This window comes from Rhamphochromis longiceps, linkage group LG9 (genome assembly GCF_057381845.1).
Source record: "Rhamphochromis longiceps isolate RC_006_pf linkage group LG9, R_longiceps_female_GT1.1, whole genome shotgun sequence".
Taxonomy (NCBI): domain Eukaryota; kingdom Metazoa; phylum Chordata; class Actinopteri; order Cichliformes; family Cichlidae; genus Rhamphochromis; species Rhamphochromis longiceps.
Genome location: NC_140565.1, coordinates 28,105,506 through 28,126,425, shown reverse-complemented (window position 1 = coordinate 28,126,425; position 20,920 = coordinate 28,105,506). Strand labels below are relative to the sequence as shown.

General features: G+C 40.6%; 3 protein-coding genes across 7 annotated transcripts in view; all 3 read left to right on the top strand.

The window, feature by feature from the left end:
- Positions 1-14,326, top strand: part of LOC146662488 (collagen alpha-1(XV) chain-like) — a 59,826-nt gene extending 45,500 nt beyond the window's left edge. For both annotated transcript variants that reach the window (XM_085419147.1, XM_085419149.1), the window contains exons 16-44: positions 461-514; positions 890-925; positions 4,462-4,596; positions 4,938-4,997; positions 5,095-5,130; positions 5,331-5,375; positions 5,681-5,743; positions 6,130-6,165; positions 6,267-6,350; positions 6,438-6,503; positions 6,688-6,750; positions 6,862-6,951; positions 7,049-7,084; positions 7,185-7,238; positions 7,572-7,628; positions 7,791-7,850; positions 7,942-7,983; positions 8,649-8,676; positions 8,827-8,895; positions 9,075-9,100; positions 10,215-10,304; positions 10,384-10,537; positions 10,668-10,750; positions 10,862-10,990; positions 11,900-11,947; positions 12,048-12,110; positions 12,215-12,412; positions 12,516-12,631; positions 12,718-14,326. In XM_085419147.1, the coding sequence (XP_085275273.1) occupies positions 461-514; positions 890-925; positions 4,462-4,596; positions 4,938-4,997; positions 5,095-5,130; positions 5,331-5,375; positions 5,681-5,743; positions 6,130-6,165; positions 6,267-6,350; positions 6,438-6,503; positions 6,688-6,750; positions 6,862-6,951; positions 7,049-7,084; positions 7,185-7,238; positions 7,572-7,628; positions 7,791-7,850; positions 7,942-7,983; positions 8,649-8,676; positions 8,827-8,895; positions 9,075-9,100; positions 10,215-10,304; positions 10,384-10,537; positions 10,668-10,750; positions 10,862-10,990; positions 11,900-11,947; positions 12,048-12,110; positions 12,215-12,412; positions 12,516-12,631; positions 12,718-12,919 (2,223 nt within the window). In that variant the 3' untranslated portion in view covers positions 12,920-14,326. The remainder of the gene's footprint in view (positions 1-460; positions 515-889; positions 926-4,461; positions 4,597-4,937; positions 4,998-5,094; positions 5,131-5,330; positions 5,376-5,680; positions 5,744-6,129; positions 6,166-6,266; positions 6,351-6,437; positions 6,504-6,687; positions 6,751-6,861; positions 6,952-7,048; positions 7,085-7,184; positions 7,239-7,571; positions 7,629-7,790; positions 7,851-7,941; positions 7,984-8,648; positions 8,677-8,826; positions 8,896-9,074; positions 9,101-10,214; positions 10,305-10,383; positions 10,538-10,667; positions 10,751-10,861; positions 10,991-11,899; positions 11,948-12,047; positions 12,111-12,214; positions 12,413-12,515; positions 12,632-12,717) is intronic.
- A 1,609-nt stretch (positions 14,327-15,935) lies between these two features.
- On the top strand, positions 15,936-17,406 carry LOC146662487 (apolipoprotein D-like). The gene is made up of 5 exons (XM_085417830.1): positions 15,936-16,026; positions 16,109-16,213; positions 16,428-16,549; positions 16,703-16,791; positions 16,897-17,406. The coding sequence occupies exons 1-5, from the start codon at positions 16,012-16,014 to the stop codon at positions 17,136-17,138; spliced, it is 573 nt and encodes a 190-aa protein (XP_085273956.1). The 5' UTR covers positions 15,936-16,011; the 3' UTR covers positions 17,139-17,406.
- A 586-nt stretch (positions 17,407-17,992) lies between these two features.
- The window catches only part of LOC146662486 (gamma-glutamyl hydrolase-like), a 10,725-nt gene continuing 7,797 nt past the window's right edge, over positions 17,993-20,920 (top strand). The window contains exons 1-3 of one of the 4 annotated variants that reach the window (XM_085419143.1): positions 17,993-18,228; positions 18,428-18,536; positions 18,678-18,728. In XM_085419143.1, coding sequence (XP_085275269.1) covers positions 18,138-18,228; positions 18,428-18,536; positions 18,678-18,728 — 251 coding nt within the window. In that variant the 5' untranslated portion in view covers positions 17,993-18,137. Of the gene's footprint in view, positions 18,229-18,427 lie in introns of those variants that run through there. The other 3 variants (XM_085419144.1, XM_085419141.1, XM_085419142.1) reach the window with 3 other exon arrangements.

Genomic DNA, 20,920 nt, shown 5'->3' with positions numbered 1-20,920 from the left:
GTATTTGCACCCACACACCAGTAAATGGATCAGGCCTTTCTTTCCATTATCCTCGCAGCTTTTACGGCAGGAGCTAAAGTGATGAACAACAAGCGCTTGAATTTGGTTGCAGCTGTAGCATCTGTTGGTGGAAATGTGTCTTTTTGTTTTTTTTTTAATTATAGAAGCTCTTACTAACAGTGTGAATGATGTACTCACAGGCATGGAGTATTCACTGCAAGGCTGCTTTGGTTCATGAAAGTTTTATTCACTTCAGACCAAAGAGGCTCAAGAGCTTTAATATGTTCTCATTTCAAACGGCTCGCTTTTATGAGCTCACACCAAGCAGCCCGCTTTTGTCCAAAAAATCTGAATAAGAGCCACAATTACGCAAACTATGCCAACTCTGTAATACATGTACATGTTATTCTGGTAAATCCAAATTCTTGAGGGGAAAAAAATAATTTTGTTACACTTGCAGGGAGTCAGTGGAAAAGATGGCAATCCTGGGCCTGCTGGGGAGAGAGGAGACAAGGTAAGGCTAATGATCAACATATATTGTATTGTCACTATTTAAGACATGGATTTAAGAAGAAAATCCTCTCACTGGTTTTGGCTCTCATTTGTGTGTTTTCCAATCCTCAACCTTTAGTTTTAGCCCTCTCTGATTTCCCTAGAGAAGGCCTCTAAGTGCTCTGTTAGCAAAAACAATTAGACAAAAACTCTATAACCGCCTAACACAAAGAGCCTCTTAATGAGATGCCCCAATGGACCAATAAAGCCAAAGGGGCTTGAGTGTAAACAAGTCTGTATTGCAATAGCCGCTCTGTTTTTGTTTTCATGGAAACCCGAAAGAACAACCTTTCCCCATTAAACACGAGCTAACTCTATTTCATTATGTTTTTAACAGGGCGAGCCTGGTGTGAGTGGTCAACCAGGACCAAAGGTAAGATTGTTTTGTTTTTTTGTTTTTGTTATTGTTTTTTAATCCTGTCCTGCTGGAAGGTTTTGCAATCAGACTTGTGATCTGAATGCATGGTGGTGCTGAACACATTTAGCTTTTGCAAGAACAGCTATACAGAATCTCTATAGGCTCCTCTTGTTCATGTGAATCATTTATCTGCTTATTTATTCATTTATTTTTGTGTTATTTTAAATATTAATATTATATATGGATATGACGATGTCTAAGTCAAGACAGGCAAGAGAAAAAAAAGTGGTGATGGTTTGGATGGGGAGTAGAAATGGGATGATAGAAACAAATAGAAATGCACAATGTATCGCCAACTGCTGCATCTGTAAGAAACAAAGAACAAAACAAACATACAGCACGTGAACACAAGACATTTGATAATACACAGATACATGAATCCACAAATCTTCCTATAATGTGTGTGTATGAGTGAGAGAGACAGAGAGAGAGAGACGGTGAGTGTGTCTTTGTCACAAATGTATTTCATAATGAGGGTGGGAAGCTGCAACAATACCCACCAGAAGCCTGAAGGCACGCAGAGATGGAACCAGGACAACCCCCAAGACGGTCCAAGACCTGAGGCCACACATCTCTGTGACATTCACTTGTCCATCCCAGGAGGAGAAGGAGAGAGGCCCCAGATGGGGTGCCCACAGCCAAAGGGTGAGAATCCCAGAGAACCAGAGGTAATGGGCACTCGACCCTGCTAGAGGCTGGCCACCCTGGTACGAGCCGATAGCAGGGTCCCAGGGTTCCAGTGCCCGAGGCGCCCAGGACCACCTGGCAGCGCCACTCTTCCCCGACATGGTGGAAGTCCAGGCCAACCTGTGCCACCAAGGGAGCGGGCTGACGACCTTCACCCACTCACCCTGGGACCAACAAGCACAAGTAGGGACTGGCAGAAAACCACTGGCTCAGTGGGCACCCTCATTCCCCAAAATCCGCCATGATGTTAAAGAAGGTTGACCTGGGGTCAGCAATGTCAATGCCCCGGAACACTACTGAGTCTGGGTCAGCACCCACCACCCCCACCACAAAGAGTGTATTGGAGTGTGCAGATGAAGACTCCTCTGGAGATGTGTGACAAAGTGAAGGGGCAAGACTAACTGGTCTGGGTCCAAGACAAGATGCACCCAGTATAGTTGTTCTGTCTCCTGGACGCTCCACACCCTTTCTCATTACATGATGAAAAACTTTGTATTGTGTTCTGATAATTATCTGGATTTTACTAGGGATTGGTGAAAATGAGTAGTTTATTTGAACAGTAAGATAATATTTTGCCCTACATTATTACATCTCCTGCTTTCCATAGAACACGTGTCAAGAAAGACAACACGGAGAACAAAAGAGACACACCACCAAGGAGACATAGATGACAGAAAAACTAGAGTACAACTCAACTAAATCCTGACTAATAATAACAGCATAAGATGCTGTTTTAACATGTTTTCAATAAAACATAAGGAATCAAAAATACAAAATAAACCCATAACGCTGCGTCACAGACCAAGCCCCGGACAACATGGTGATATTCCTTTCAGGTCATTATTATCTAAATATGTTGCCCATTTCTTTTAGAAATAATTAATGAAGTTTTGTTCTTTCTTTTTTTCCTTTTTTTTCTGCCACCTGTCTCGTTTGGTTCTTTAGACAATAATTCTGATGGATAAAGGCCAAGAAAGATGCCCAACGGATTTACTATACCAAGTGGACCAGCCCCGCCTTGCCGTACTGGTCCATTTGATTGACCTTTTTTTTTATTGTTTATTTTATTTTATTTTATTTTATTTTCAGTTGTTACATACATGACTGGGGGAAAGGAAAGGGAGAAAGAAAGAGCGGGAGGGAAAGAAGAACAGCGGGGAAGAGAGACGGAGATAAAGGGCACAAAAACAAACAAACAAACAAAAAAAAAGGTGGGGGGCAAAAAATACATATATATCAATCACCTGGATCACCTGTTGAGAGGGAAAAAAAAGACAGAAAGCAAGCAAAAAAGAGAGCAATATAATAAACAACATCATTGCGGTAATCTATGTGTAAATACTAAATATTGACTATTATTGCACAGCACGTAAGATCGACAGCGCACAGTGTGCTTTGAGGTAGCAGCAAAGGAAGGTGTCGTTTGTGTCCGTGAACACCTGTGTGTAAACCTGTGAGCATGAGCACACTTGTATTCAAAAGGTTCCTTCATGTAACGATCTGCTAGAGGGTGTGGGCCATAGCCCCATCCTGGTCCCTGGATCTCCTCCAGGGACCAGAGACCCCCAGAAAGCAAGAGTCCAAGGAAGACCAACAGAGGGGCAACTGTGCCACTCTACCGATAAGAGCTGAGGAGAGCCCCAGATGAGGGATCACCCAGCAGCCGCGGAGCAGAAGCCAGAGAGGGTTGCAGTGATGTGCCCCTAAGCAGCCAGCTGTGCCACAGTGGACCGAGCCCCAGGCCCAGAGGCCGAGGGCACTCCACCCCGTCCGAAGGGCCACGACCGAGCCACAGGCACCAGGCCCCGACAAGCCGCCACCGGGAGTGAGCCGGTGCATACCTGAGCGCCCAGCCCATGAAGTGTTGTTCTTTCAGTAATGATGTAATAAATCTCCAGCTCCTAATTGGTGGCGTGACTCTTTTCTGAATTTGATCGTTTGTGATATCGCTCATAATGGAGCTGCTAACTAGAAAGTAGTCTAAGCGAGATTGTGAGTGGTTTACTGGTAAAAGGAAGGTGTAATCCTTGAGAGTGATACGTACGCCAAGAATTGTAAAGACCAAATTCACTCTTGTATTATTTAAGAATGATGGACTTCAAATTCCTTTGACTCACTGCTGGATTGAGCCTGTCAATTTCTAGGTTGAAGTCTCCTCCTCCTAGGTTGAAGAAGCACGCTGTCAGAATGATCTGAGAAGGAAGAAGGGAAGGAAGGAAAAACTAGCAATACACAGATACTATAAATCTGCCTTCTGAATCTGCAATAGTGTTGCTAACTGAAGTTTTTGGGGGTTTTTTTTGCTTATTTATATGGCTACGCTTCTTTGTTTTGAATTGTAACAGGCTGAGAACACGGGTGGGAACTGTGGAGAAGTGAGTTAGGGTTAGTTGAAAGACGATGTCTGCCCGTGTCATTTAATCTGTGCTGAAGTCGATTGAAATGTGTTTTTTAATCTTTTTTTAAATTACTTTTAAAACTGTCAAAGAGTAAATCGGTAGAGAGAGTCAGTAATAGGAATGTGTGCAATTTGTGTTTTTTCATTTCGTCTCACAATACTACAGCATAGCTCTGCTCACTTACCTCCCACAAAAGGTTAAGATCTGCTCATTTTGCTATTCATTATATTTGATACATTGACAAACCACCATTATCGATATTGGCAATCATAATTCTGCTCACTTTTTCTGCTTGCATTGAGGCAAATGGTTTCTTGTGCTATGTTAAAGCAACTCCTTACCTGCTAAAATATTTTTTTACTTTTAAAAGTAAAAAAAAAACAAAAAACATTTTGTCTCTTTCAGGGAGATCAGGGCCCACCAGGATTCCCAGGTCTACCAGGAGCAGATGGTCCAGAAGGGCATCCTGGTCCTAGGGGTCTGCCTGGTCCTCCTGGCCCCCCAGGGCCTCCAGGAAGAAACTTCATCCCAGACTTTGAGGTATAGTGTGTTTCACTACTAAATGTATGGGGATAATATATCTAATGTTTTGTCATTTTTATCATTAGAAAATCATAAAGAATAATATGCAACTTTAGCTGATATGAGTATTGATTTGTTTGTAGAACTAGAGCATGATGACAAAGAACGTATAATAACTATGCATTGTTTAACCCAATCTCCCTGTAAACACAGAAACAGTGCAAATGAATTGTCCGTGAATGCTGCAGCGTGTGTGTTATAACAAAAGTTTTGATCATTAACTGTGCATAAATTTGATGTGAGCCCTCGTTTCCAACAAACATGTTGGCTCATTGCTAGATGCCTTTGCACTTTTTTAGGACATGGAAGGATCGGGGCTAGAGGCCGCTTCAGCAGCGACATTACCCAGAGGTCCACAGGTACAAATGTGGCACGATTTTAGTGTATTATCATTTTTGCATTTCACGAACGGCTGCTGTTATTACCCGAGGTTTGATTTTGGTTTGATTTTCACAGGGACCTCCAGGACTCCCAGGACTTCCAGGACCCAAGGTAAAATATTTGTGTGTGGGTCCATGTAAATGGCTCTCCCTGAAAAATGTTCTCAGGTTAAGTTGGATGGGTGAACATTTAAAATCTAAGGCCTTGGATGGCATTCAGTGATGCATACAATAAATTGCTGTTTTTGCTAAATGCAATTTGTTTTTTTAAATCTAGATTTCTTTATTTTGTCTCCTTCATCCTTTTCATAGGGTCAAGATGGTTTTGTTGGTGTTCCAGGAAAGCCAGGACAAAAGGTTAGTCTGCTGAAGATATTAAATCAGACAAGCTTCTTGAAAGTCTGCTTGCTTTAGGTCCGTAAAAGGCCTTGTGGTGAGAGGAGATGTTGGCTTTAGGCTGCATGGTGCTCTAGAAAGTAAAGATTCTGTCATCTTACAGGTTCACAGCCAACTTTTGGATTTGGATTGGAACATTATAATCAATATCATTGATTTGGTTATTTATCAGTTTTTCAGAAAGAATTCCTCAGTTTTAAGAAGACAGAAATCAAGTCACCTTCTTACATCATAATGATGCTTATTTTTCTTCATTCCTTCTGCAGGGAGAGCAGGGTGTTCCCGGGGACCCAGGCATTCCTGGTACAGATGGACTGACTGGGGCAGAGGTCAGTGATCTAAATAATTCTGACACATTTTAATAAGCAGTGTGCCCTTTTTTTAAAGACTGATGCTTAAATAAATGATGTTCAGTCAAGCTGTAAATTATTTCAGTCTGCACTAGTTTGCATGCATCAGTGACAACAGATGTAACTCAAAAACAGCATAAAAAGCCGTAGCTTGGGTGGGGTTGGGTTGCAAAGTAGATTGCAGATGCAGCAGCAACTGGAGAGTAAGGTTAACCAACTTACAAAATGCAACAGTTATATATGTGTCTTTTGTTTATGTTTTTTAAATGATTTTACACATACTACATTTTTACTAGTCGGAGAGAACAGACACATATTTAAGTGGCACTAAGAACTACAGCTAATGTTTAATCCTGTGTCTGTAGGGACCAAAGGGGGACAAAGGTGACCAAGGACAAAAGGTGAAACCATCAACAAGTTGCTAGACAGATACTGCATACATGCACTGCTATGTGCTGAAAGGTAAAAATGTCAACTATTTTATTATTTTTTTTTATTCCAGGGAGAGCCAGGACAGGATGGGCGTAGTTTGCCTGGGCCCCCAGGACCACCTGGACCACCAGGAACCATCATCAACCTTCAGGATGTAAGTAGTGATACTTTTGGTGACTCTACTATTTAAACATTAGTGATTCTCTGTCTTACTGTTAAAACTCCTTTTCTCTGTCTTCAGCTCTTATTGAACGACACAGATGGTGCCTTTAACTTCTCAGGGATTTTTGAAGCTCAGGGACCCGCTGTGAGTACCTGACCAAAATTCACTGAGTGTAGACCAAATGCATTCTTTCTAATAGCAACCAGAGGGCGACTCTTCTGGTTACAAAAAGTCTACTGGAATACCATCCCACTGCTGTTGCTCTTTGATTTATTTCATTATATAGATTATCAATTATTCAATTGTGAAATCTCATAATTATTTGCAGGGACCAAAGGGTCCAAAGGGTGACATGGGATTGCCAGGTTTGCAAGGACCGCCTGGACTTAAAGTAAGTGGGATGTACATACAACATGATTTGTTTTCTGTATGGACACTATAATGAAAACTATCAGGAAGTTGCTTTTTTTTTTTTTTTAAATGTACTTGTGTGTACACACAGGGTGAAAAGGGTGAGCCAGGATTTGTCATCTCAGCAGATGGATCCATGATGTCAGGCCTGCCTGGGCCAGTGGGACCCAAAGGATTCAAGGTTATATTGCACTTTTTAGACCTAACTCCCTGATAAAGTTTTCTGTGTATGTGTATGAAGAGTGCAGGATGGTACATAAATATAGCTTTGTTTGCAGGGAGAGAACGGTGTACCAGGGCCCCCTGGAATTCAAGTAAGTGATTGCAGAAAACTAAAGTAAATGCTAATGAATGCTGGTTTTATTTCCACTGATATAGATCATCAGGTGCATCACTTTTTCTAATTCCCAACAGGGGCCCATAGGACCAGCGGGACACAAGGGAGAATTTGGGCTCCCTGGAAGACCAGTAAGCACCATGGACTCTCCAAACACTGTCTAATTAAGAGTAGATTAACATATTTCTGTGCATTGATTCACAAATTAGAAGATTAAGATGAACTAAAACAGTGCATATTTGACACAATTAGCTTTCTCCAAACTAATTTTCTCAGTTCATGTATTGAAACTCCTGTTTGATTTGGTTTTATGTTAAATTTGATCACACACTGACTTGTTCAGCAAACTATCCAACTATCCATCTCCCAAATTTCCCTGTGGGAATTGTTGAAGTTAAAATCTATGTAACTTTCTTTTCTAAAAACTTAATTGCTTTTTGGATAACAACTCTCCGTCTCTGTAGGGTCGCCCAGGCCTCATGGGACCCAAAGGAGAGAAAGGGGACTCTCGAGGCCTGCCAGTGAGTCACGCTTTACGGTTTCTATGTATGAATATTGTGCACCTGGTTTTGATCATAATCTTCAAATGAAGCATAGGTTGCTTTGATTTCCTTGTGCCAGTTTGGCAAAGAGTTTCATTTCAGTTTTTTCAGTTTTGTCTTTTTTTCTTTTACTCTTCATAGGGACCTCCCGGCCCTCCCGGCCCACCGGGGCGCCCAGGAATATTCAACTGCCCCAAAGGAGTAAACACTTTTAATTTTTTACACAGTTCTTGTCAATTGTCACTTTAAATTATGTGTTTTATTTGCTCACTGTTTCCTTTTCTTCCTAAAGACAGTGTTCCCTATACCCCCCAGACCACACTGCAAAACACCCGTAGGTTTCTGACCGTACAGCTGCACTGTATACTAATAAAGCATAATAAATCGACAGCTTTAGTGCAGCCTGTGTTAAAGAGCTTTATGTAAAATCCCACTGGTAAAATTATATTTGTATTGTGGAATATTGATTTCGCACAGTCTGTCTGCTTATCTGCAGTGCATACTTGATTTTTCTCTGACACAGGCTGCATAAAAGTCAGCATGTAAATGAATTATCCATCGGACTTTAGAGTGTATGCTGAGCCGACTCTGAAGTGCATCTTGATCAAACCTCATGTGCACAAAAGTACAAAACTTTTTTTGTGGGCTACCATGCCATTTTTTTTCTCTCTTAACACCGTCCTCTGCTTTTCCTTCTGTGTACCGATAACACGCATGTTTTTCATTGTAACACCTTTTATCACTCAAAACATTTTAACAGCTGCTCCAAAATATCCCTGCATGATGCATTTCAAGTCTGTAAAGATGAAGGCTAAGTGCAGGAAACAAAAGGAGGTAGTTATAAAGTCGCACCTGTAGAAAATCTGCATGTGTTTGCAGTTGCTGATCAAGTGTAGTGTTAACATGCAAAACGGGGGTATCAGTACTATAATGTATTGTAAACTGACAAGGAATTGTGTCACTGTCTGTTGTTAATCTGCATTTTTTCTGTTATTTCAGCTTAATTCAAATGGAACCATTGCAGCTGGTAGGTTTGGTCACCTTATCTGTTTCCTGTAAATTAAACATCAACTAATTATGGAAATAGTTTGCCAGAGACTGCCTTTACACTCAAAATACTTTTAATAAACATACCCAAAGTTGCAGCGTATTTACAGTACATTTTGTTGTCTCAAAGGTAACTGTCAGATAGGAATAAAAGGGGAGAAGGGAGAGAGGGGACTTCCAGGGATACCGGCTCCACCAAGTGAGTTAAAAATGTCTTCCTTAGTATTAAAATAAAAACACTAAATATATTAAGAATTATCAGAGAGAAAAATCAATCTTAATATAAAGGAGGCTTAAAAAGGGTAATTTATGTAGCTTTTTAACCCGCTGTGATTCAAGAATAAAAGTGTTGTTTGTTTGTTTTTGTTTCTCCTCTAGTGTCATATAATCAAAGAGGAGGCTGGGTAAGTTTTATAAGGGAAAAACAAAGGTTGCTCTTTTCTCTTTTTTTGTTATGGAATGTGTGCTTGAATTTTAACCACAAATTGTATTTAAAAGGTGAATATAGCCATTTGTTTTGTGGATTTATGATCAGGTTGTAAGAATATGTCTAAAATATTCTGAAAGCTAAGTCGGGTGAAGACATAAAAGAAAATATTAGTGGTAAACCAGTTGGAGACAGTTTAGCTGGAAATATATAGGCAGATACTTTATAGCACCTTCATTCAAATATTCTAAGGAAATGTAGAGTTCATACCGGATGACAAAAAGAAAGAAAGAAAAAATCCCACAAATCATTATCATGGATTTTGAACATTTTTTAACTACTGAATGACAAAAATGGCTCAAAAGTATTTTTAACAATTAAAATTTGCCCCAGTTGTAGCTTTACTGCTTGTTACAAGTGGAAAAAAGTGGTTATCATTTATCAATGAATGATTTGAGACTTATGTCATGTAAAGAAAGAGAATTCAGTGCCAAATTATTAGTTAATTTTAGCAAACTTTATTAACAACGTTCAACCACATGTGCTGACTGTATGACAGCAAAGGCAGCTGCTAATAAGTACTTAGTAACATTCAATACTAGAATTTCACTCACTTGAATTGGACCACAAACTTGTTGGACAGGTTGTTAATACAATTCAGCAGACCTTTTAAATCATTTTAAATACTCATATAAAGAAATACTCCAAAACATACCAACAGGAGTTCTGACATTTGAAGCCTAGCAGGGAGCTGGTGGCTACAGCCATGTTTGTCAACTTCTGCCTGTCAGTGAAGTCAACCACACTCCAGATAGAATTAAACTTTAATAGAAATTTAACAAGTTGTGAAAACGGTTTCAGCCCATGTAGAGTTGTTGGGGAAAGTTGGCTGCGTAAACTGCAACCATGTTTTGTACCAGACTTGATTTCTGCTCTAAAGTTGGTGTTTTTACATGGGAGTCTTTATAGATTGACTTACTTTTTGAAGTCTTTAAGTAGACATTTAAAGGACTGTAGTTTTTGGCACTTAATCGTTTTTCAGTCAGCAGTTGATTACTGTGTGATGGTTTTGCCTGTGTATGCACTAATAGGTGATGAATGGTGACCAGGGAATCAAAGGGGAAAAGGGAGAGGCGGGGTTCCCGGGGATTTCAGGTATCCCTGGAAGATCAGGACCCGTGGTAAGTTTTATGCATCATGGTATATTTTTGAAAGAATAAACCTTAAAGTGTTAGTAATTCTGTCCTTTATATATTTTAGGGGCCCAAAGGAGAATCAGTGGTCGGTCCCCCTGGCCCCCCTGGGCCGCCAGGGCCTCCTGGTATACCAGGCTATGGCAAGCCTGGTCTTGTTGGACCTCCTGGGCCACCAGGACCTCCAGGGCCCTCTGGGTCATCCTTGAGATATGGTTCAGGTAAAACTCATTTAACTGCAAATATAATAAATATAATCGTCTGAAGGATGTATAGTTACTGTAACTAATGAAATAAAAGAATCACTTGCTATATTCTACATGGAAGATACTGAGATCTTTGTTATTGCAGGTCTGACCATTGCTGGCCCCCCAGGCCCTCCTGGACCTCCTGGACCACCTGGACCTGCTAGTCCTTCAAGTAACACAGCGTCTGTAAGTCAGTTTATCTGTGGCTGAGCTATATATTAATATGACACCAGACCCGTGATTCTCCTAACTGATTTTTTTCTGCGCATTTTGTACTTTTCCACATTTGCTTCTCAGCTGAAAACATTTTCGACTCGTGAGAGTATGATGCAGCAAACAGTGAAAGATGCAGAGGGCACTCTGGCATTTGTTACAACGACAGGAAGTCTCTTCCTTAAAGTTTCCCAGGGATGGAAAGAGATCCAGGTACTAATTTACAATGGTGCTTTATCAGTTTGGTAAAATCGGTTTACAGAAATACTTTCATGTTCATATTAGTACACTGGTCACAGAACAAACTGCTCTCCATCATGATCATGAATAACACATCTCACCTGCTCAACGTCACCCTAATGAGGCAGCAGAGCTCATTCTCACTCATACTGATTTAACCCTTCTCCCATAACGCTTCAGGAAATCCTTTCTACCTTTCTATGTGAAACTGTACAGTAACTCTTCTTTCTGTGTCAGACATAAACTTCCACACACATATTTCTGTATTATACCCGCTCTTGCAGCAGTTTCTTGGATTTCTAGTGTACATATTATTAATTCAATTCACACTACTCTCTTGCACAATATCAGTCTTACTTTTTGCTCTTCTTTAACTTAACCTCTTTTTATTTTTTATTTTCTTTGGGTTTTTTTTTATCACTGTTGTATATGTGAACTTTTTGGCTAAACTCACACTATAAGATTCTCCCTCTGCACCTGTGCCACTTCAACTACACTGTTTATTTTTTTTAGATTTCTTTGTCCTGCTGCTGTAAGACAATAATTACCTTTGTAGGATCAATAACATCTTTCTCGCTCTCTCTCTAAATAGCTAAGGTCAATGCACTGGAACATGTGATTTAACTGCAGAAAGTTCAGAATAAGACGCACTTGATCCTTTTAGTCTGATATTTGGACTTGTATAGATGCTGGAAACAGTTTTTTGAGGTCCAAGTTTTTTTTTCCATTAAACTAATAAATGATTAATGAGCTGCAAACAGGAAAAAAAACAGAAAATATTACTGAATCAAATCATTATTGATTTAAGAGCAACGTGAACTCAAATACATCAACTTTTGGTATATATTTTCCTAACTTTATACTTCTGTTTTGTTCACACAGCTTGGCAGCCTGATCTACCTCGCCAATAACATTATCCCACAAGATGAGGTACTTATTGCATAACCTGTCAATATAAAAAAAATGCCTTTGTGGAATTTGGTGTTAGAGTATTCATCTCTCTAACACTGATTTTCAATGATTCATTTAGCCTCGAGCCTCACATCATGTAAGAGGAGACACCATACAAAGAATACACTCTGTTAAAGGCAGGGTGAGTGCTTAATTATCATCGAAGCCCTTGTGAAGAGATTTGTTTTTAGTTGTCTCTTGAACAACCTTGGATTAACACTGATCTGTTCCGTCTTCTCCCTGAAGCTCAACCTGGTGGCGTTGAACCAGCCTCACTCAGGGGACATGATGGGGCTTGACATGGCTGACCGGATGTGCTTCGAGCAGGCCAAGGCGATGGGTTTGGCTCCCAACTACCGTGCCTTCATTTCATCCCACAGACAAGACCTGGTTCACGTTGTCTATCCAGGTTTCCGGCAGACTCTGCCAGTTACCAACCTCAGAGTGAGTGCTGCTTTTTACTGTCAAACAACCACTAGCATCAAAATTTCATCATGTCCGAAGCATATGTTTTTAAATGTATCGAACCCGCTATGTCTGACCACAGGGAGACATGATGTTTAGGAATTGGCGCTCAATTTTCACTGGCAATGGGGGGCCGATCAATACCAGGATACCCATCTACTCCTTTGATGGCCGGGATGTCTTAGCTGACCCCTTCTGGTTTGTACACTTCATTTACTGAATTTGTTTCTTGGAGTCTGTTCATCTGTCTACAGCAGTGATATTTTCTGTTCTCTTTGCATTAGGCCTCAGAAGAGTGTTTGGCACGGCTCTACCAGCCAGGGGCTCCGCGCAACAGACAAGCACTGCGAGACATGGCGAGCAGACCATGTATCCGTCATGGGCCAGTCATCAAGCCTGACCTCAGGTCTGCTCATGGGTCAGGAGACTCGAAGCTGTTCCAACGAGTACATTGTCCTGTGCATTGAGACCCACAAAAACCCGTAAACCACCCTGTCCCTGAATACCACTCATGCAAGGAAACCCATCCGAGCCTCCACTGAAGTTAAAACCTCTGGAAAAAGATCTGAGCACCCTTCTTGGAAAAACGATGTCGCTTTCTGCACATCTTTGGTTCTACGTGTAGCATTTTGTGTTCTTTTCCGACTCCACTTTCACACTTACAACATGAATGTTACTAATTCTGACACCTTTCCCTCTACTGGCATCACACAAAGGGTTTGAGGCAGTAACAAACTGCTGACATCAGCAAGGTATCTCCTGGGAAGGTAAGCTAATATTAGGTTGTTGCTACACTCTGGAGCTGAAACTAGTTTGTGAACTGCTTAGCAAAGAAATGAATAGAAACGACCCTTTGTGTTGTAAAGCAATCCAAAAGATTTCCAACTTGGCATATACAATACTGTAAAACCCAGGACAGATGCTAACATGGGCTGCTAATCTTTTTAGCATCCTTAATAGTCTAACATCTCAAATGCAATGTGCTAAGGATTTAGTCATGTTAAAATGATACACGCAGCACCCAGATTTTTGTTTTGTTTTTTCAAGAAAGGTGGCAACAAGACACATCTGTGTTATGTTATGCGAACCATACATAAAGTAACACTCATGGGTTTTCCCCTCACTTGTGCAGGCGTGTTGAGGATGAGAGAGGTCCTTTTTTTTTTCGTAGTTCTTCAGGAGACTGGAAGTAAAGGCTGAGGTTGGCTGCAGGAACCTGCACCTGCCCTGAAGCGTGGCAGTCCAAAGACTTTTCCAATGGAAGTGTAAAAGGCAACTTACATATTTTTTTCTATGTTTACAGGTTGTCTTGAAAGGTTTTAAACCAATTCAGGAAAAAAAAAAGTTCTATTAAGACCAGAACTCTTCACAAACAACACGTCCCTCGGACAACCAGTGTTGCCACCAAAGTAACTTTTGATGCACTGTACTTCATTTTTTATATTTTCTAGTTCAATATTTTCATTCTTTAAAACGTGTTTGTCTTGTAGCTTTTTCATCTTATCAGCTCTTTCTCTTAAGGGTATTTAATTTAAATTCAATGATTTATTTATACTGTCACAGCACATAACAAGAAATCAGATGGTTAAATTTAAGAATGTAATTTATCATGTGTTGTTTGTCAAATGACTGTTTCTTCTAACTTTTTGCCTGTTTTCTTTCTTTTTTTATTTTCATATGTTGTCTTTTCATTGTTTTTTTTTTTCTCAAGTTTGGAGAATTCTGGAGAACATTAGCGACATCAAAAATAATTTCCATCCACTGTAAAAGTGCCATTAAAACAAATCATTCAGTTTTATGTTGGAAAGAAACCCTAGAAACTGTCTAAGGTCAAAGTGAAAGCATGTGTTTTGTATAGATATTGGTGCTTTATGTTGAATAAAGACTTTTCATAACTTGTGTTTCTTTCATTCTTATTTTAGAAAAAAAATAAATCCTGTGGTTATTTAATCTGCTTCAAGATTTTGATTTTATAGCACAAAGACTTTATGCATTGGTTCAGTTGTATCACTGCTGTCAACCTGCCAATTAAGAAAGATGTGTTTGCTAATTCAAGTCAGTGCATGATGCTGTTAATATTAGAGCGTGACCAATACAGGATTTTTTAGACCATATCTGATATTTGATTTTAGAAATCAGATATATTGAATTTATATTTTTAAGACACATGAAAGATAAGCAAATTTGAAAATTATTATGTGTAGTTATGTATTTATTGTTTACGATGTTTCCAGCTTTACTTGGATCTGTTGGATGAGGTGCTTGTGGCGTTGCAAATGCTCTGTTTTACTTTGCTGAGTGCCTTGTGGTGGATAAACCATGCATCCTCAACAATCATAATATGACTGAAGGGTGTTTCTCTCATCTCTTCTCAGCTTTCTTGCCTTTTTAATTTCCGTTTATTTATTTGATTTGTTATAGATGTTAACCGTCATATGTTGGCAAATAGCTAGCGTCAATTCTAATATATTAACCTTCCTGATGTAAATCGCGCTTTATTATTGGCCATCTGGAAATATCATAACATGTATTTTAGTCATAAGAAATTGAAGTTTCCAGTCCTTTTCAAGGTAATATTTTAAAGTTGTCAACTCACACCTACCCCAGACTGTTCACTGGGGAAAACCTTTAGTTAGCAAGACAAAGGGTTATAAGTATAATGACCCCTGCCTGCTGCCTATTGCTGAGGGGAACTCAAGATGGAACAGAGTTCAGCCCCTGTCTATGGCACTGGTTCCAAAGTTCTCAGAAATGCATTGATATTAGCCTGACTATATCTAGGTAATCTCTGAGGATCTCTGTTCTGATCAGTTTGGAAACTGTGGTGGAGAGCAGGTGATTAGAAGTGCTATCCATCATGAGGTGTCCTACTAGCCTTGTCACCACTTACTGGATGGAACATGAGGCCCCTTCCAGGGCAGACTGATTCACTTATTTTGCCACAGGGACAGATTTTAAAGGGCTTTTTTTTTTTTTTTACAGCACCTTGCAGTTTGTGGTGCAATAACATAGGGATTTCTCAACTTGGCTGGTGGTATAAATAAAGTATGTAGTATCTTACACTAAACACAGATATTGAATCAGTTATGTACAGCAGCAGTTCAGGCACATAAACAAACAGTAGAAAACAGATGACGCACAGAGGAAGAGGTGCTTCTGCACCCGTGACATTGTGCATGACTTTCAAAATCAAGCTTTCATGCACTTCACTTTTTAACACAGCTAATTTGAAGTCCTGATGGATGTTTTGCTTCTTGTATGATTATTGAATAAAATAATCTTGAGTTTAGAAGAAATGTTAATTTGCTGCAGCCCTACCACTTCAGTAGTAATAGTTATGCTATAAGTACCTTTGCTGCACTGAATGTCATTCTGAGTTCGCGTTGCACTGGAGGTTAAAGGCTTTGCAAACACAATCTAAATATGGTTCTTCAAACAAAGGTTACAAAGATCTGGCACGGAAGGAAAAGCTAACCAAATAGCCAAACCCCTTTGCCTTCACATAATAGAGCAGTAGTTGTGGGGTAATAGAGTTTGCTCTTATTTTTACTTTGACAGCTTTTGCAAGTTTTTTGGACATGAAGGCATTCAAGGTGCTGTGACACTATTACACTTTTATTTTTGTGTAAGTTTAGCGTAAGTGGGCTTAATCAGTTGCTTTAACTTTATTTAAAGGTTCTGTTTGCGCTTCTCCTGACTGCAGCAACAATTGACGGGCAGTCTTTTCATGTTGGCAAGTGTCCGAAGCCATCTGTTCAAGAAGACTTCAACGTTACAAAGGTATAATATTGAATTATTAGTGCTATTAATGACTACATTCTGCTGAACTTTGATTTCTAACCTTAAACTGTGTGCAGGGTGTTCAGCTCTATTAGGCCTCGCTTTATTTTATGTTTTAGGTTAATTGGAGGTAGTTGTTTTAATGAAGGAAAACACTGTTACTGGTGGACTCCGTGTGGTCATAAAATAAGAAGAAAATTTCTTCTGTCTTTAGTATATGGGTACCTGGTACGAAATTGAGAAGCTTCCAGCTGTGTTTGAAAGAGGAACATGCAACCAAGCTACATACAGTCTTCAGTCCGATGGAACAGTCAAAGTTCACAATGCGGAGCTCCTGTAAGGTTTCAGCTGTTCTTCTGCTTTGCAAAAAATTATTATTTTTGGCCAAAAATGTGCCTATCTAATGTATCTAGGTGAAACTACTACCCTACCCTGCAAAGGAATAAATATTGATTGGTGTCACCCCATGTGCTCTTGTCTAAATTACAGGTCTGATGGGACGGTAAACTCGATTGAGGGAGTTGCCAAAGTTAAAGAACCATCTCAACCTGCTGTTCTAAGTGTCAACTTCTTTAAAGGTACTTTTTTGAACACAGCTTGTATATTTTAATGAAATAAAATATAAATACAAAGTACTTTCAATGGTACTTTTTTTAAAATATACAATCTGTGTCTATATCCAGGTGTTGCAGATGGTGCCTACTGGGTGCTCTCCACAGATTACCAGTCCTATTCTTTGGTGTACTCTTGTTCTGACTTCTTTGGAGTTTTTAACATTGACTTTGCCTGGATCCTGGCTCGCACTCGTACGCTGACTGAGGATGCCATCAAACAGTTACATGAGAAGTTGACTGCTGCGGGTGTCAATGTAAATCGCCTTGAAGTCTCCAACCAGACTGCTTGTGATGTTATGGTTATGACCTGACCTTATCTGACCTCTAAAAATTGAACTAAAAAACTACAAAGTGCTGATTACCTGTTTGAGCTGTAATAATAATAATAATAATAATGGATTGCATTTATATAGCGCTTTTTGGGGCCCTCAAAGCGCTTTACAATTCCACTATTCATTCACTCTCACATTCATACACTGGTGGAGGCAAGCTACAGTTGTAGCCACAGCTGCCCTAGGACTATGATATAAATGTGTTGATAAAATTACAGAATATGATAAATAAAATGCAAACACTTAATAGAAGCTAAGCTACTCTTCGATGCATGACTCTTTTGTTGCATTCTGGCGAAGTTTGTTCACTTTTTCCACCTTTTCAGTATTAGCTTATTGTGTAAAGGTGTTTAATTTGACTAAAAATAGAATATCATCCATCTAACAGCATGAATACAACTTTAAATGCTGTCAAACTGGGATGCAGTTAAATATGTTTATTCACTTAGATTTTTACTTTTAGTTTATAGTGGCAAAATTATGACTGGCCAGAATGAATCCTATTTGCCGCTGAAGGCTGTCAGAGAAAGCAAAACAAAGGCGCACACACACACACACACACACACACACACACACACACACACGTGTGTGTGTATATGTGTGTGTGTGTGTGTATGTATATATATATATATATATATATATATATATATATATATATATATATATATATGAAACATGTTTTTGGCGTAATTTAGTGCTTGAGCACTGGAGGAAGTAATCATTTATTTATTTATTCGGTGGGTTATTATTAACAGATAGTTCCAGGCGGGAGGGGTGCTTTTATTTTGAAGAAGACAATCCGGTTTTTACGTAGCTGTATGCGTATAAAAAGTGGGCGGTACCGCTTTAAGTAGCTACCAATGACTGCGGTAGCTACGCGCGGCTCGTTGATAAGTATATGTCGAAGACTTTTTCTGGCATAAAAACTGTTTAATAGCATTTCTTTTACCCGAGAAGACCTTTTTCAAAACTAGAAACATGTGCTTGCTCTTGCTGTGCGTCTTTCTTTCCAGTTTGCCATTTTATTTATCAGCCCAGACTGATAGACAAAACGAAAAACCCATAATAGGTAAGTTAAGGCGTTATTAAAACGATATTTACTACAACTGTTATCTAAGCTAACTTGCAGCTTTACACTTGGGAAACATCGGGCGACAGTTACACTAAACCTGCCGTAACACAGTAAACTTTTTGCTGTTTTTGTATCACTATGGAAAATGCCAGCATTATAACAGAAGGACATGTGCGCTGTGTTTTTGTTCCAACAGGTGTACTGGCACAGGACGTTTATTTACCCCAACCTAGCCAAACAGCTTACATAGCTGCCTCCTATGTGAAGTTCCTGGAGTCAGCAGGAGCTAGAGTTGTACCTGTCATGTGAGCTGTTATCATCTGCCGACATTACCTCTGCATGTTATTATCTGACTGCATACTTTGTCACACTTTTATAAGAGGAGGTGTTGCGTAATGGCGTGTGTCTAACCCAGTGTGTTTGCATTGAACTTATTGCTTCTGCAGGATAAACCAGACACTGGAAGACTATAAGACACTGTTCAACTCAATCAATGGGTCAGTACATATACAGTTAGACAGTTGGAGCCCTGTTTGGTGGATTTAGGGCTTTTCACAAACAATAAAAGGTGTGATTGGATCTATACTGGATGAGTAACTACAGAGGGATAAAGATGCTGAGTCATTGCATGAAAATATGGCAAAGCCTTATTCAAGCTAGGTTAAGAAGACAGGTTGCGATCAGTGAGCAGCAGTGTCCTCTGTTGATACATGGTTTATAGATGTTGGCACTAACAAAAAGACAATACTCTGAGCTGAGAACCAACGAACCATTTTGATTAGGAGTTTGCTGTAAGGGTACAAGGGCTAACGTCAATTGAAGGCAGGTGATCTGCTATAGTGAGCCCTAAAGGGAAGAGCTGAAAGAAGAAGAGTTTACCATAAGTTGATGGTGATTAATTGCTAGGTATGTGAGTTATATATCAATAATTATAGATTAAATAAATATATTTTTTCAGTCCTTATCCATCTAAGATGGCGCTGGAGTGACGGTGTACGGCAGCCTTTCCAAGTAGCTCTGCAACACCGCACCTTTTTTGTTAACTTTAACTTTTTTAGACTAGGCTTTTCAAACTTTTTTTCACCTTCCTCTACTTATACCTCTTAGATATAGCGATACAAGATGGATAATGCACTTTTTAAAACTTCTGGAACCAGTTCCTTCATCTATTCGAGAGCGGAGCTGCTGGCACTAAAAACAAAGGGACAGACCGGGTGTTGTGCCAAAAAGAGGAGCTACAGAGGCTGCAAAGCTGGAGCGAGGAGAGCGGATCACCGGAGGCGATTCAAACCATCAATCCCGACAGTGATCATGGGCAACGTGAACTCGTTACAGAATAAGATTGATGAACTGTGCGCTCTGAACAACCACAGACTATACCGTGAGTGCAGCTTGTTTATCTTCACGGAGACGTGGCTAACCGAGCTAACGCCGCAGGCTAACGTAGACCTATGCGGTTTCACATCCGTGAGAGCCGATAGGGACACGCAGGCCAGCGGAAAAAGCAGAGGTGGGGGACTCATTGTCTACGTTAACAACAGATACTGTAACCCTGGACACGTCTCCGTTAAAGTTTCGGTATGCCGTCCGGACCTGGAGCTGCTAGCTGTTAGCTTGCGGCCATATTATCTACCTCGGGAGTTCAGTCATGTGATCTGTGTGTGTGTTTACATCCCTCCGAGGGCCGACACAACAGCTGCCTGTGAGAAAATACACACAGTCACAGCAAGACTTCAGACACAAAACCCCGAGGCTTTCATTATTATATCTAGAGACTTTAACCATGCCACACTGGACTCTACTCTGGCTGCTTTTCACCAGTTTGTGAATTGTCCCACAAGGAGCAACAGGACAATTGACCTACTGTATGCTAATGTGAGAGATGCATACAGAGCCACCCCCCTCCCCCCACTAGGGAAGTCAGACCACAACCTGGTTTACCTACAGCCACAATACACACCCCTCGTCCAAAGGCAGCCGGTCACAACGCGCTCCATCCGGAGATGGACCCCAGAAAAGGAGGATGCTCTGAGGGACTGTTATGACAACACAGACTGGGATGTGCTCCTGAGCCCACATGGTGAGGACATAGAGGGGGCGACACACTGTCTTACAGACTACCTCAACTTTTGTGTGGACACGGTCGCCCCTGCTAAGACGGTACGGTGTTATCCTAATAACAAACCGTGGGTAACACAGGAAGTCAAAGCTGTCCTCAACATGAAGAAGAAGGCTTTCAGGAGCAAAGTGAAGGAGGAGATGAAGGCAGCACAGCGGGAGGTGAAACGCTGCCTGAGGGAAGCAAAGGACACCTACAGGAGGAAGGTGGAGCAGAAGTTGGAGAGGAACAACATGAGGGAGGTCTGGAATGGTGTGAAAACCATCACAGGCCACAACACCAAGAAAAGCACAGTGGGGGGGACTGTGGAGAAGGCAAACGAACTTAACAACTTCTTCAACAGGTTTGACCAGCCCACAACCCCCCCACCCTCACCTTCACTACAGAGTCCAATCCCCACTCTCCTACCTCCCTCGCTTCCCCCCCTTCCTGACACCATGACACCCCCCTCCTCCAATCCCTCTCTCAGCAGCAAGACATCTCCCCCCCTCCCCTCCTCCCAAACATCTCCCAGTGTCACAGTGGATCAGGTCAGGAGACAACTGAGGAAGCTTCGCCCCAGAAAGGCAG